This window comes from Callospermophilus lateralis, chromosome 1 (assembly GCF_048772815.1).
Source record: "Callospermophilus lateralis isolate mCalLat2 chromosome 1, mCalLat2.hap1, whole genome shotgun sequence".
NCBI lineage: Eukaryota > Metazoa > Chordata > Mammalia > Rodentia > Sciuridae > Callospermophilus > Callospermophilus lateralis.
Window position 1 is genome coordinate 102,568,159 of NC_135305.1, and position 16,491 is coordinate 102,584,649.

At 41.0% G+C, this 16,491-nt stretch overlaps 1 protein-coding gene across 1 annotated transcript; it reads left to right on the forward strand.

Moving 5' to 3' along the window:
• The first annotated feature begins 890 nt into the window (after positions 1-890).
• C1H7orf57 (chromosome 1 C7orf57 homolog) lies at positions 891-15,195 on the forward strand. The gene is made up of 8 exons (XM_076854239.2): positions 891-966; positions 1,553-1,625; positions 5,201-5,386; positions 7,932-8,040; positions 9,392-9,548; positions 12,506-12,603; positions 13,894-14,138; positions 15,167-15,195. The coding sequence occupies exons 2-8, from the start codon at positions 1,571-1,573 to the stop codon at positions 15,193-15,195; spliced, it is 879 nt and encodes a 292-aa protein (XP_076710354.2). The 5' UTR covers positions 891-966; positions 1,553-1,570.
• The last annotated feature ends 1,296 nt before the right edge of the window (positions 15,196-16,491 follow it).

Here is a 16,491-nt window from a genome sequence, read left to right on the forward strand (position 1 = left end):
GCTATTGTTGCCCACTGACTTCATCAAGCACTTGCCAGATCATTTCCATTCTTGTGAAGCATAATTCCTAATATAATTATTGGGGCTTTTGTGAACCTTAATCCAGCAAAGGCTCACTATTAAAGCCAAGGGTTTGAAACTGTAAACACTATACTGTAGAAATATAGTTAAGAACTTTTTAAAGAGGTTCCTGGGCTTACAAAACAGGAATATTCCCCAAAATGACGGTATAAGGAAGAACATTTACATAATTTACCACTAATATGCAACTGGCAGACATGTCTATTTGCTGAGTTTTACCAAGTATGCATTTCTCTCTCTCTTTCTCTCTCTCTCTCTCTCTCTCTCTCTCTCTCTCTCTCTCTCTCTCTCAACGCACTAAATAAGCAAGAGACTTAGTAAGCAAATTATTTCTAAATTCTTTTGTTAGATGCAAAATTACTCTTTCATTTGCCTGGTAAAGGTTTATCTATTGAAGCTTTTTTCTTAAGGTCAGTTACCCTTGCTTGGCGAGCGTGGTGGAAATTCCTAGTTTTTCTGGACCACGGTGCAGTTTATGAACTACTGTGCAGTAACTGGGGTTCCAGTGGGTGAGTGGGGCGGTGTGACACGAGGAGGTCCTAAGCCCGGCCCCGCCCCGCTCCGCCCCGCCCCACCACGCTTCGTCACACCACGCCCTAGTCCCAATGAGACCCCTCCCCAAGCTCCAGACGGTTGACAGGTGGCGCCTGCGCTCTGCCCATGTCCTGATTGGCCTACTGGCACTCCTCAGGTTTCCCCTATTGGCCGGTGACACTCTTACTGCACCTGTGGGTTGGCTGCTGGACGTTGCCCTGGCGACGAGGGGCTGTTGTGGTTTCACGCCGCGCTGGGAGTTTCCGGTTGGTTCCCGCCCACCCGCCCGCCGCACACAAAATTTAGTCCTGAGTGCAGTAGGCAGCAGCCAAAGAGACCCTGGGCGGACAGGTGAGCCTGACCAGCGGGGGCGGAGACCACCGCGGGACCTTGGTGCAATCCCAAGTCCTGCAGCCTTTGATTATCTGTGGTATACCAATATGTACTTAGTACTGGGAGTGCACGTTCTCCTTGTTGTGATGGTTCCTTGATCTTGCTGTTTATCCGCACGACCTGCCCCCTTCTGTACGCCCGGCATGCATTCAAGTGCCTGGCTGCTTGTGTCCCGACTGTATAACCTGTATGATGTGCCCCTGCTGTGTTGTGTATCCAGTGTGGACTGAACCTTGCTAGGTGTTTGGCGTGCGTTTGTAACTGCTGTGTACCCTGCATGGATGTACAAGCACTTGTGTGTTGTGAGGCATCTTCAGGCATAGTAGGTGGAGGTGGGCAGGACTTGCTGGATGGAGTGGGGTGGGCAACTCTGCAGATGCAGCTCCCAGGGAGCCAGGCCAGCAGCGAACCCTGGGAGCTGCATCTGTAGAGTGTCCCCTGTCCCCCACCCACCCGACCCCGCATCTAGCAAGTTCTGCCCGCCTGCTTCCACCTTTTATGCCTGAAGATGCCTCACAAGTGCGTTATCTGTCTCTTCCCGCAGTGCTCTCTGCTTCTGGCCATGAGGAACACCAGCAAGGAGGTGCAGGGGGTCTCACACCGCTATGCTCCCTGTGGTGAGTGAGTTGTTCAGATGGTGGAGGTCGGGAGCTAGAAATAATGCTTGAACATTTCTTTGTAATAGTTAACCCTGTGTAAATCTCACGTTGTTTTCCTGAATGTCGACTAGGGAACTCCCCGCCCCTCCCAGTTGTATTTCCCAGGTATTTTATTGACTTCTAAAACCCTAACCAAATTAAATATTTCTTGCTTTAAGTGACTGGATGCAGAAAACAAGTATTCAGTGGAGGTTCATGGCTTATGTACCAGGGGATGAAGTTGAGAAGGGAAGGAAGAAGTCTTTTTTTTTTTTTTTTTTTTGGCGGACACAACATCTTTGTATGTATGTGGTGCTGAGGATCGAACCCGGGCCGCACGCATTCCAGGCGAGCACGCTACCGCTTGAGCCACAACCCTAGCCCCAGGAAGAAGTCTTGAGATGCTGTCTTCTTTTTGTTTTTACTCCACTTTATTTTGGAAGGAAGAGAATAGAGAAGAGAGTACAGGTGCTCAGATGTAAGGGACAAGTTGGAGCAGTTCTTATATGCCCAGAAAGGAAACAAAGGCCCTTCATATACTCTAAATGAACCTCTAGGTCTGATTGTTACCACTATTGGCAACCCAGGCCATGCTGCGTGTTGGAGGAGAAGGGCATGGATTTTTAGACAGCCTTCTCCTGGAGCTCTTTCTCCCCCTATCCCTTTGTGTATGTGGGACAGGTGGTGACTCTTGGTTTTTACTTATTTGAGCCCTTTCTCTCTGAGCTTCTCCTTTGCATTCATTTATAAATGGATTATAGTTCAGTGCTTGCCCAAGCTTCCAGTAATGAGAAGGTAGAAGATACACTGTTCTCTGTGGATTAATTAGTAATCAAAACAGAAAGAGGAAAAATAAAGCAAGAATCAAATATCCTCTCTCCAAGAGAGGAAATCTTTGAGCTGAACCTGATCAGAGCATGAAGCTGCTAAATTCTTATTTTTAATTATTAGATTGATTTTCTGTGATCTTTTGTGTAATTCTTTAAGGCTTTCCCAATGTTTCTTTAATTTTCAAAAACTTATAGTATTGATTTAGCTGTTTAATGTCCTTTAGATACTTAAAAGATTTTCCATGTTAAATATCATTCATTTTTATGCAGTGAACCCAGCTTTAGTAAAAATTGGATGTCTAAGCTATCAAGCTTTAAAGGATGATAACTTCTTGTTTCCAAGCCCTGAGCGAACTGATTGATTCAGTACTATTTTCCTATATGACTGTTAATGTTTGTTCCAGTGACATAATCAATAGGATATATATATATATATAGGATATCTACCTATATATGGAGAAAGAGAGTCTTATTTTAAGGAACTGGCTCAAACAATTATATAGCAATAAGATGAAATCTGCAGGGCAGGCTGGGACTAGATTGCAGTTCAAGTTAAAAATCCATCTGAGGCAAAAGGCCTCTTCCTCAGAGGATCTCATTCTTCTCCTTAAGACTTTTAAATAATTGGATGGAGCTCACCCATATTGTGGAGGATCATCTGCTTTACTCAAAGTCCACTGATTTAGTGTTTGGGGGTTGTTGTGGTTTTTTTTTTGGTACCAGGGATTAAACCCAGAGACACTTGACCACTGAGCCATGTCAACATCCTTTTTATTTATTTGTTTTTTAAATTTTGAGACAAGGTCTCACTAAGTTGCTTAGGGCCTCACTAAGTTGCTGAGGCTGGCTTTGAACTCTCACACAGTCACTTCTGCCTCAGCTTGCCGAGTTTCTAGGATTACAGAAGTGCACTACCATCTCTGGCTTGACCAGTGATTTAAATGTTATTTTTATATAAAAATATACCTTAATTGAAACATCTAGAATAATGCTGACCAATATCTGGGTACTGTGTTACAGTCACACTGATACAAAAAGTTTGCCTCACATGAACTGGGTATTGTCTTAATGTCATGAATTTTGTCACAGTACAGTCTAATAAGTGCCATCAAATATACTCTGTCACTATGCCACAAAGAATTTGAATCTTTTGTATATCGTATTTTTCCTAGATTTTGTTTATAAACTTTTTAATCAGTTGTGAGGATTTTTTTCTTACATTTGGGCAGGGCATATGAATAATCAACTTTGAATGCAAAGTACCTAAAATCACCTACAGTCTTGATGCCCCAGACCTCTTCTCTCTGTAAGGTCATAAATAAGCACTAACAACTCCAGGTCTTGAGATTTTGCCAACCTCCCCAGCTATTTATAGAAGCTCCTCCATCTATTCTCCATGGAGCCTTATAGGCAAGCCTATAGGGTCTGTTCTGGATGCCATCAGCTCAAGGATCAGTGAGCCTCCTTACTTCTCTGGGTCATGCACACAGAGTTCCTTTCCCTTTCTGTGTTGAACTCATGTCACAGTGCAGAGGAAGAACAGAGGGAAAGCTCTCTCATTTTCCTGTCCTTCCCGCTCCCTGCACTATTTTGCCTACGTCACAATAAAAGCCACATGATCTATACTCATCCAACTTGATCTTTCCCAAAGGAAAGTCCTTAGGAATATCAGGCCTGAGAAGGTTTTCTAGAATATGTGTTTGTTCTGGTGAAATGATTCCCTCATTGCCTCCTTTCCCTCTTTAATACTCATCCAGGCCTCTGATACCTTTTCTTGCCACTGTGGCCTCTAGCACAGTGAAGCCAGCTGAGGGGCTTATGTAGAAATGGGTTGCTGACTCCAAAACGACAGTTTGCAGTCTGCTGCCAGGGTGGTGGAAGGGAGCCAGGCAGGAGCTGCCATCACAAGGTGTTCATTTCATGAGGCTTCTTTAACCCCCTTGCTTGCCTTCCTGCTCTTGTAAAATTGGTAAACATGTTTAATCAGACTGTTGTTCCTGTGACTGAATTTATATTTCAGTATTTTTAACATACCAAGTTTATCAAATGTTGGTCAACATTTTACCACATACTTCATAGGCTTACCTATAATGTTTTGTGTAAATTAAAATTTTTAAGGATTGCATACTTCCAACATAACTAGGAAAAACTTAAGTCTTCATTTTATGTAAGTGAGAGATTGAGACAGATAGACGGGCTTGGATACCTGTCTAGGAAGCTAGCACACCAGTGGAAGAAACTGGGGCTCTTTGGGAGGAAGGTCAAACCACATCAGAGAAACAGGACTGGCAGGGCTGAGTAGGAGGTGCTTTTCCTTCTCTTGGCAAGAGTGGTTGGCATATTATTATTATCATTATTTTGCAGTTCTGGGTATTGAACCCAGGGGTGCTCTACCACTAACCTATGTCCAGTGATCTTTTTATTTTCTATTTTGAGACAGGCAGGCCCAGACTGATCTCAAACTTCCAATCCTCCTGCCTCAGCCTCCTGAGTTTCTGGGATTACTGCACCTGGGCTGGTGGTTGGCATTCTGTGGTCTCTGGGGACTTAATTGTCCTCCTGGTCCCAGGTGTTCAGAGAGGGCTCATGTGCTCTGCTCTGTCATGTGTGCTGCCCTGACTGCTTGGTCTGCACAGTCTCAAAGGGGACTGGAGCCCTTCCCTGATGCCAGCATCCTCCTACAACCCACACTTAACAGTGAAGCTCTGCTTCCCTCCTGTCTAGATTGGTATTACCACCTGCCCACAAAGCGCTCTGAGAAGGCTGTGGATGTCCCACCAGCGTCCCAGATCCCAGGACTCAGTAATCTGGAAGAATCACACAATGGGAACACACCTGGGACTAGGAAGTACTGGATAAAAGAAACGGACTCAGAATATGTAAAGCTTGCAAAACAAGGCGGCAGACCTGGTAATGCTCTTTGGCTTTGTGAGCAGGGTAGGGGTGTTATAATTTCATCCATACAAAAATATATAAAATATATTTACTATAAAATCTATGACTTTTGCCCAAGGCCTTTAGAAGTTTAGACTCACTGAGTAGGTTGAAGATGTGTATAATCTCCAGGGGGAAATGGTTTTTGTGATGTTAGACTGAAAAGACTTTGGATTCACACAATTGGTTATGTAAGATATTTTTTCTGAGTGTTACCTTTGGAATCATTATTTCCATCGCCCCACCCCCTTTTATTTTGTTATTGCAAGGAGAATCTCAGGAAGTTGCGCATTTCAAGAGATCTACTTTTGCCCTGTAATGTCCCTTGTTTGATTCAACCAATTCCTGGCTAATTTGTGAAAAGTTTTTGTTTTTTTTCTTGCTTATTGTCATTTCCTCTATCCTTATTATAAATAGATTTTAAATAATGAAGACAACCAACATGTTTCAATGGTAATGTTGATGAAAGTCAATTTTAATGCAAGATTTAATTGAAAAAGTTCTGATTAAATATTTGAAAACTGAGGCATATTGAGTTCAGTAGAAATCACTGATCAGAGGGTTGAGGGAACATCTCTCAAATGTCTCATTGCTAGCCTTTGGGATAAGTGGCAATGACAAGTACTAAACTTTTCTTTTTTCCCCTTTGCCTGCTATCATCCCTTCAGAGAATGTCATAGGGATAATGAAATACAAAATGGCCACATCTGTGCTGCTTTAACATTAAAAAGTCCATAACAACCCATTTACCTGACTACGCCTAAAGTAGGTAGAAGACCTAGACACTATCTTCTCCTGCCATTGGTTGACAGAACACTAGTGGGATAACTGGCAAATTGGAATGAGTTCTGTAAATTTGATAAAAGTATTGCATCAGTACTGCCTCAATCATCTTTGCAACACTCTGACAAAATCCCTGAGATAAACAACTGGGGAGGAGGAAAGGTGGATTTTGGCTCACAGTTTCAGGAGTTGCCATGCATGGTCGCTTGGCCCAGTTGTTTTGGGGACTGTGAGGCAGTACATCACGATGGAAGCACATGGTAGAAAACGTTGCTTATTTCATTGCGGCCACCAAGCAGAAAGAGAAAAGGGGCTGCTTCCCAATGTTACCTTTAGGAACTCACCACCAATGACCTACTTCATCCAGCTAGGCCCTACCTCCTAAAATTTTCATTGCCTCCCAATGGCATCATGAACTGGAGTCCAAGCCTTCAACACTTGAGTTTTTGGGGAACATTTAAAATTCAAATTATAACAAATAGCAATATTCTCAGTTTGATCATCATGCTGTGATTATGTAAGAACTGTCTTTTTGAAACATCCACTGAAACTGAGGATGAAGGGGAATGCTGTCTGCAACAGATTACCCAAAGGTTCTGAAAACAGTAATCACAATGATATTTTTGGTAGTGGAGGTTAAACCCAAAGATTCTTTACCACTAGGCTATATACAAGTCCTTTTTATATTTGATTTTAAGATAGGGTCTCACTGAATTGCTGAGAGTCTTCCTAAGTTGCTAAGACTGTCCTTGAACTTGTGATTCTTGTGCCTCAGTCTTCTGAGTTTCTGGGATTACAGGCAAGTGCCACCTTGCCCCATAATGATAATAATGATGATGATTATTAAAACATAGAGAAAGAAAATGATCAAGCAAATGTGATAAAATGAAGTGAAGGTCAGAGGAGGAACCCATACTATTGTAACTTTTCTACAAGTCTGAAATATTTAACAATAAAAATTTTTAAAGTGAAAAATGGGAGATTAAAAATTTCTTACTGAGATTATTAAATCAATACGTTTTCTCGGCTATCACAGGTATTATTATTATTATCATTTTTGCTGTTGGTATTATCTGGCAAAATCAGTTCTTCCCACCAGAAGCCTTTTCATAGCAGCAGAGGGGAGGGATAGAAGCTAAAAAGTCAGCTGGTGAGTCAGGAACCAACCTGAGTCTCTGAGAAGGAGCCTTGAGATTTTTCCCCTTTACATTGGCTAGAAAAGCCAAGATAAATTCCCCAGGGACTACCCACCTGGAAACCTGAAGAGGAGGGGTTCTTCTGGAAATAGTTGTATTGGGTGGAGGGAGGAGTCCAGGACAACCTGACAATGATAAAAGAGGCCATCTAGGCTTGGATTGTTCTAGGCTCAGAGAATGGTCTAGGAATAACTGAGGTAGGGGAGCAGCAAGCACAGCTTCTGGGGACCTAAGGAGAGTAGTGATGGTATTGGCATAGGTGCCCGCTCAGGACCAGGAGATCTTTCCAGATCCTTGAGGAAAAGTGAGATGGGTGAGGGGTTCACATGGGTCATCCCTGTCTGAAGGTGAAACTGGACCCTTTGGACCTTCACCTGTTAGCCCATGCAGAGGCAGGTGGGGGTCAGGAATGCTCTGGTAGCCCCCAGTCCTGAGGCAACCTCAGGGTGATGGCACAGTTCCTCTTGTTACACTTTCACTGGTTGTGCCTTCTTTTGTGTGAACAACAGGCCCACACGCAACCCTGTCTCATTCTTTTTGAGATCTGCTGAAGCATTTTGCCCCTGGCACGAGGCAAGGCTCCCCGGTGGCCTATGCCCTACCGGACTGGTACATCCACCACAGCAAGCCACCCACGGCCCACCAGCATGAGTGAGTATCTTGAAGCACCCACATTTTTTTAATTGAAAAAATAGTCCAATTTGTATTTTTAAAAATATAAATATCTAATACTGATAGCGAGTGTGTGATATCACAGGTCCAGGTACTATTTTTCAATAGCTAGCTCTTTAGGGAATATAGCGGAGTTGTCAGAAAACCAGAGTTGGGGAAACATGGAGCATCTTGTGTCCCCCTTGAGGTATGGGTCTTTGGCTGCTTATTGGTAAATAGCTTCAGATTTTCTGTTTTCTGACACGTGGGATATCCCCATGTCTGTTGGCTACAAAAACAGCAGCCTGTCTAAAGCTTTCTGATACCGATGAAATACACTAGATACAGCTAGAAACGGAGGTACATCTAAGTTTCTATAATGATTATAGAATTGTAGGGAGCCCTTGTCCCCCACAATGTTTGAAATGAATTCCTGTTTGTGTTATGTAAACTTGACCCTCCAAACCACCTCTCTTGGACTGAGAGGAAGCATGAACAATCATTCTGTTTTTTTGTTTTTATTTTCCTTGTAAGATAGGACCACCATAGACATGCTTCTAAGCTATTATCTGGTGTCATCTGACTGAGGGTTCTGTTCATGGTCACAGAGAGATTTTTGGTTTCAGGATTCTGATTTTCCTGTTTTTGTTGTGTTTTGTTTGTTTGTTTTATTTTTTGGATAGGTAAAAAGAACACAAAATTTATGCCATGCCTAAGGCATGGGAACATTAGACTTCTCCCATTTTAAAAAATGAATATGCTGTTTGCCTGCCTTGCATAAGGTCCTGGGTTTGATCCCCCCCACTCCTGCCACACACATACAAGAATAATCTGTACTAAGTTCAGTAGGAAAAATGAATAAGACACTGTAAAACAGAAAGGGGTGCAAGAACTTTGGAGATGACTCTTCCGGGTATGGTGTCAGTGTGGGAAGATCAGTTTAAGTTTAAATTTAAATTTAAATGACTGTCCAACAAAACAAATATTATCTTAATTATAATGTTAAGTGGTAAATGTTTAGGGATGTTTAGCTGTTTGAACAGGACAAAATAGTAAATGCTATTCTAAAAGAAATAATTATAAGTTATCTGCTTTATAAATTCGTATTTTAATATACCCTTTTTTAGTCACATGAGACTGATTTCTGAGTTGACCTCCTGATCCTGGGGGGCTGTCCTGGAGAAGGGTGCATGGGTTTATTCAGCATGAGCAGAGTGGAGGGAAGCCATCTGTGTCTTTGAGGAAGATGGATGATTCTTATATAAAGAGTGGGAAAGGGGTTGGGAAGAGAAGAGGGAGGGAATGAAATGGTGCTAGGTACCAGCCATAACTGTCTCTTCTGTTCCTACAGAGTTCCTGTGGTCTCCATGCCAGACTACATGGTGTATGAAGAATTCAACCCTGGTCAGGCCAACAGTAACTATGAATCCAGAAGAGGGCCCTTTGACTTTGACATGAAAACGGTTTGGCAAAGAGAGGCCGAGGAACTAGAAAAGGAGAAGAAAAAGGTGCCCTCATAAATAGATGGCATCTGCATCTGCTTTGTTTCCATGTCTCCCTGAGTAATTAAGGGATGAACTTGTCAGCTCCTGTCAGTGTCTTAAGATGCCCATAACATTGTTCTTGTACTCAGAATTTTAAGTTTCATTCTACTAAAAGGCAAGCGTGACACTGTTGTCGTTTTCTTTTTGTAAATGTTGATTTTATAGGTAAGATTACTTTTACTAAGTGTTTTTCAACCAGTTAATACATATATAGGGGAAATATGGCATAGCACTATGATTTGGTACATGTAGGAAGGATATCTTGCTTCTGATATCTTTGCACTTTAAGTCTTTAAGTTGAATTTTTTTTCCTAGAATTTCCTCACTAGTAATAAAGTAAGAGAGAAGGAATTCTTTTTTTCTGTACAAACTCCCAGGGGTATATTGGATTACAAAGGGGAGACAGATCTCTGAACTGAAGACTTCTTAGGCAATTTGCATTTTTTGATTGTGCAAATATTTACAAAGTGGTAATCAATTTCCAAGACAGGTTTGCTAGTTGTCTTATAAAAGAGTAATTTTGGAGACTTGTCTCCTAATACTCTATATTCAATACTTAGTATTTTTTATCTATTCCTTTTAGATATACATGACAATAGAGTATATTTTGACATATTATACATATAATATATGGAGTATAATATTCTAATTAGGATCCAATTTTGTGGTTGTTATGTGATGTGGAGTTTCACTGGTCACATACTCATATATGAACATAAGAAAGTTATGTCCAATTCATTCTACTGTCTTTCCTATTCCCTTCCTCAATCTCCCTTCCCTTATTCCCCTTTGTCTACTCCATTGAACTTCTATCCCCCACCCTACCATTGTGTGTTAGCATCCGCATATCAGAGAGACTGAGTTGGTTGATGGGTGGTTGTGATCTCTTGATAGAAGCCTGTCTGGTCTCCTGGCTTCCTCTTGGGTATCTCCAGGATCTCCAGGGACCACAGTAAGGCCCCTAGCCCCATTGAGGGCTTGAATTGCTATTAACACTAAGGTCTGAAATTAGTCTTAGTGCTTGAGACATTGGGATTTATGAGTGAAATAATGAAGTTTGTATTAAATATGGCAATACTGTTTTGATACTGAGAACGAGAGCCAACACCATTGTTATTTGAGTATTGGGGCAACTAGGTGTATCTTAGGCACATCCTACTGATTCCCAGGCCTCACTTATCAGTATCCTGGTATGTAGAGGACCCTCAGTTTCTTTGGAGACTTGGGTGGCTGAGTACGAAGTACAGCATGAGTTGGTTGCAGTGGGCCGCTTGTTTATTCTTCAAGCCATCCCCAGTGTTCCACTGTCATTCTGGCTTTGAGCCATTAGCATGTGTATGAAAGTGGAATGGACTCTTAGGGATCAGGCCTGTTTCTCAGTGGTATATAAGTGACCAGTTACACTGAGCTGAAATCTTGAACACATGGATGTTAACCACGGTTAGAGTACAGAGCTAGAGAAATTTTAAAACAGTAAATGCGGCTTCACTGACAAATTAAATGGGGTTGTTTATTTAGTAACCACTTTAAAAAATTGTGCTGAGGGCTGCACAAATGCCTGAAGCCAGCCTGTCTTCCCTTGCCTAGCATGCTGAGACGTTATGATGTCCAAGAGTTCAAGACACTGACACTGAATAGGTAACAGCTGAAGGCATGTGGTATTGGGTAACTTAGGCATGAGCCACATGACTGCCTTAGCAAGATCACATCATCCTCACTTAGGACAAAGATTACCTAGGAGTATTTATTAGGCTAAGGTGGGGGAGTTCTTTGATTTGATTTTCTTCTTGTATCTTGCAAGTCCTTTTGGCAAAGGTACGGTGAGAACTTGAACCTGAGAAGTATCACAACACTGAACTATCAGGTTGTACTGGAATTTCCTCCTGCCACTCTGAAGCCTGTCATCTATGTCCTAGGAAAGATTATGGGATGCAGCACTTTCCACAACCATGCCCTGACCCCTCCCTCAGCATGTGGAAGATGCTTGAGAGTATTTAGGGCAAATATGCTACTGGTTGTTAGCCAGAACTCAAAGGATCTTGCTTACTTGCTGGGTGATTAGAAGGGTTTTGTTAGCATCTTTTCTTCTTGTAAATGCTGATATACTTCCATGGGTTTTGCTTGCTTTTTTTTTTTTTTTTTTCTGTTTCTACTACCATTTTTATCTGTTTTTAAAAATAAGATACAAATTGAATACAGGTCCCTGTTTGTATAGTACTGTTGGATAAGTTTTGACTAATGGATGCGTTGTGTGAACACCACAGCCATTGAGCTATAGAGCAGTTCTGTCACCACCCAAGTTTCTCAGCCCCTTTTTCATCAACACCTCATGACTTCTAACCCTGACAGGCAATGATCCGTTTTTTTAGTGTTATGTAGTCCTTGACACCTGGCTCTGACACCTGCCATGTGGCCTTATGCATTTGCAATGCAGCCAAACTGTTAGGGGTGTCTGAGCCTGGTTCCTCTGTATTGTGGAGAGGTGTTTCATTATGAGCCATTTGTACTATTATGGTGCAATTTGTCCATTCACTGTCAATGGACATTCAGGTCACTTGAGTTCTTGGTGATTATTACTAAAACCGCTGTGAACCTTGGCATGCATGGCTTTTGTGGGAACATATGTTCCAATTTCCTCTGGAAGTTCCATCTGAATGGGACCTCTCATAGAGCCTCCAGCATTTCCCAATAAGTTGTTAATCATTTCATTCTTGAGTAGATAGCATCTTTACTGGAATGCAATGCCTTGTCCCTTTTACAAAAAAGCCCTTTTGTTGAATGGGATTATTGTTGGGTTACATTTCATTGTAACTAAATCTATTAAATACTTACCGCATTGAAAGGCTAGTCCTATACAGTTTGTTTGCTACTCTTGGTGAATTTTCATCTCTTGACTTGGGGATTTGTGTTTCTACATACAGGTGAGGCTGCCAGCCATTAACTCAAAATATCCAAGCAAAACGGGGACCCCGCTTGGCCCTAAAGACACTGCTGGAAGCAGATTGTCTTTCCCTCCCATGTAAGTGCTCAAACTATGCTGACAGATATGTAAATGAGATTTGGAGTTGCTCTTCCCACTTCTGTCCAAGCATGACAATGACAACATCCAGACAACTTCCTGCAGGCCAGCCCACAAGGCTCTGACCTAGCCTCGCCTTCTCCCCACAGCTGTGCTTTCATTTCTTCTTGACATTGATTTTGCAACTTTGAGCGCATGTCTTCCCTTCTGCATTGTTTGCTGTGCAAGTTTGCATTTTGGGCCACTCATCTTTGCACATTCATGCTGCTTCTTTTGATGTTTTCTGTCACCAAGACCTTAACCCAGAGGTTTGTGCCTGTGAGCATCTGGCTCTGTGCTCAGCTGGAGGGTACATTAGGCATGCTGCCATCTGTTGATCTTCCGGCTGGAAAGGGAAACTCTGAGGCCTCTGTGTCACCTCCCTTTCCCAGAATTCTGGTACACAACTAAAATAGATGTAATTAATTGCCTGACTAATAGCTCTCATCCAATGGGGGAAAACCAGTTATATTAATTACACTGTAATAAATGCCATAAGACTGGGAGGGAGAGAAAGAAAAAAAGACATATATATGTAAATATGGAAAGGGGTGGAGAGGGAGAAAACCATTAGAATAATACTCTTGACAATGAAGTGATTTATAAGTAAGAAGGGAATAGGTATTTTTGCACTCGTCACCTGCTTGAGTTGAACACTCATGCAGCCTCCACCACATCAACTGCCTTGATCCATGGAGCTCCAGCAGCTGGTGAAAGTCTAAGTGAACAGTGACAAATGATAGGAGATAAAGCTATGTCAAAATGGTGGCAGATAATCTTTAATAAGGACAAGAGAGAACTAATTAAGAAAAAAAAATCATTATTTAAAGGTGTGATAATTCTGAGCAATCCATTGTGGATTAGACAGTGGTGTTTTTGAAGATTTCCCTGTCAAATGTTTGAATGATTATTAACTTGTAATTGGCTAACAGCAAGAAAAGTTTTAGAAACTGGAATAAACATATTCTCACCCATGTACAAGGGATACTTTTAAAATATGATTTTTATCCTTAAAAATGGAGAAGGAGATGAGAGGCAGACAAAGGGAGACATACCCAGAGAGATAAAGATAGATGGGAGAGTCAGAAAAAAGAGAGAGAGAAGGAATGGAAGAGAGAACGCTCAAGAGCTCCCTTATGCTTTAAGAGCTAGTTAGGCAGCTGACTTAATATCAGTGTGTTCCCTGAATACTGTTTCTGGTTTTTTCATTAACCTTTGTAATTAAGTTTAACATTCATTTTTCTTTTTGAGGCCTGGTCAAAAAACCAGTTCCCCAACAAACTTTTCCAAACTTATTAGCAATGGCTATAAAGATGAATGGTTACAGCAGCAGCGAGCTGATTCCGACAAGAAGACACCAAAGACGTCCAGGTCCTCAGTGTCATCTCAGTCCACACAGGACCCAGAAGGATCCCAGGATACAGAGACACCCCAGGATCCAGAGGCTCCCCCTGAAGGCGCTGAGAAAGCTCAAGATGAGGTGCACCCAGCAAGTGGTATGTCCTGCAGATTTTCATTAATTGGGGTGGCAGCAGGCAACTTTCTTATCTCACGTTGCATCTCATAATGGAAAATAAGTAATTGAGAAATTATGTTTCCAAACCACAGGAGTGTTAAGGTTACAGATAAACATAAGGAAAATATAAGCAAAGCTAATATGTAAGAAAAATCCATGACTTCTGGGGCTTCACATTTTTTTTTCATTAGAAATTTTGATATTCCATGTAGGGTAACAAACACTTAATATATAAAATAATATCAATGTTAGTTTCCTGAATCCAAACAGTTATGGTCCTACAATGCTGGTCTTTGACATAAACAGCCAGTCTTCTTCAAGACTGCTTCTCAGAAAGCCCTTTATTTCTCAAAAAGAATGTCAAATTCAAACTCAAAAATTTGAAATTGCTCCATTATCAGCATGTCTTAAGTTTTGAATAATTTAGAACTTTCTCTGTAATTAGATGTTCAAAACACTATATTAATTTTTGTTTTTTAAGAGTGACTGGGAGAATTAGTCTCATTTTCTTGGATGTGTGTACCTTAAAGTCTATCCAGTATTATGCTTTTTGTCTATGGCTCTGTTAATTATTGACCACTTGCCCCTGGGCTTATTAGTTTGTTTTGGGGGTTTTATTTCTTTAATTAGGGGGGAAGAAGGCATGTCACGTCTGCTCAGGCATTTGAAGGATTTGAAGGGCTTGTTCCAAATTTTTTTTTTTTTTTTTTTTTTGTGAGCAGCTCTCTGCATGGCTTTCTACAGCCAGTTCCTGGCTGCTTTGGTGGAGGGACATCTGCCAGTTAACAGGCTGACTCTCTCCTTTATCCTGATGGAGGAGATGAGTGACAAGTTTGCACAAAATGTGGTTTCAAAGTGCCCTTTTGAACTTTACTAAGTTGATGGTGTTTTATGACTTACTGTTGTTTTAAGTAACACAGTCTTTTACTAATTCTTCAAATAATTAAGAGTTACTTTAATACTTGGACTTTCCCATTAAACTGAAAAATGATTTATTCTTTATTGCAGAGTTTTCTCCTCCAAGTGAGTATTTGTAGAGAAATGGATCTGCACTGAAATACAAAGTTTTACCCAAAAGAATCAATGGGCAGAGAGTCCTTAAATCTGAGACTGCAGCCTCTGAGCAGCCTTCAGAAGCCTTCTCCAAACTGCATGTATTCTGACTCCAAAAGCCTGTGCCATATATGCTTTTGAAATATGCAATCTATTATCATTAACTGGTCACCTTGCTGTGTAGCAGATTTCTAGAATTTATTTCTTCTAACTAAAACTTGATACACTTTGACCAACATCTCTCTATTCTTTATCAAATACTTCCAATACCCCAGCTCCAGCCTCTGATAGCCATCTTTCTACTTTTCTGCTTCTAAGTTTAGCATTTTTAGATTCTACACGTGAAATCATATAGTATTTGTCTGTGCTTGGCTTATTTTACTTAGCATCATGTCTTCCAGGTACATTCATGTTGTCACAAATAACAGAATTATCTCTGTGTATGGCTGAATAGTATTCGATTGTGTTTGTATGCCATTTTTTTCTTTATCTGGTCATCTGTTGATGACACTTAGGTTGATTCCATATCTTGGTTACTGTGAACAATGTTGCACTAAAAATGGGAGTGTAGATATTTCTCTGATATACTGATTTCAGCTCCTTTGGATATATAAGCAGTGGTGAGATAGCTGTATCATGTGGTAGATCTATTTTTGGTTTCTTGAGGAACCTCTATACTGTTTTCTTTAATGGATGTACTAATTTACAGTCCCACCAACAGTATGCAAAGATCTCTTTTTCTCCACATCCTTGCCAACATTTTTCTTTCATTTTCTTTAAACCAACCATTCTGTCCAATATGGAATGACATTTCATTGTGATTTTAACCTTCATTTCCCCGATGATAATGATGTTGAAAATTTTTTCACATGCCTCGTGGCCATTTGTATGTCTTCTTTAGAACAAAATACCTGTCGGGTCTTTTGCCTGCCCATTTTTTATTTTGATACTAATCACCTATCACATGTATGGTTTCCAAACATAATCTCCTACTATATGGGCTGTATTTTCATTTTGCTTATTAGTTCGTTTGCAGTGCATACGTTTTTAGTTGGGTGTGATCTTATTTGTTGTTGTCGCCTGTGCTTTTGGTGTTCTATATACACAGTCATTGCCAAGACTAATGTTTGGGAGATTCTCCCCTGTATTTCTTCTATTTACTTTTATAGTTCAGGCCTTTGATTTAAGACTTCAATCTAGCTTGAGATGATTTTTATATATGGTGTGAAGTGAGGGTTCAATTTCCATTCTATTGAATGTAGATATCCAGTATTCCCAAC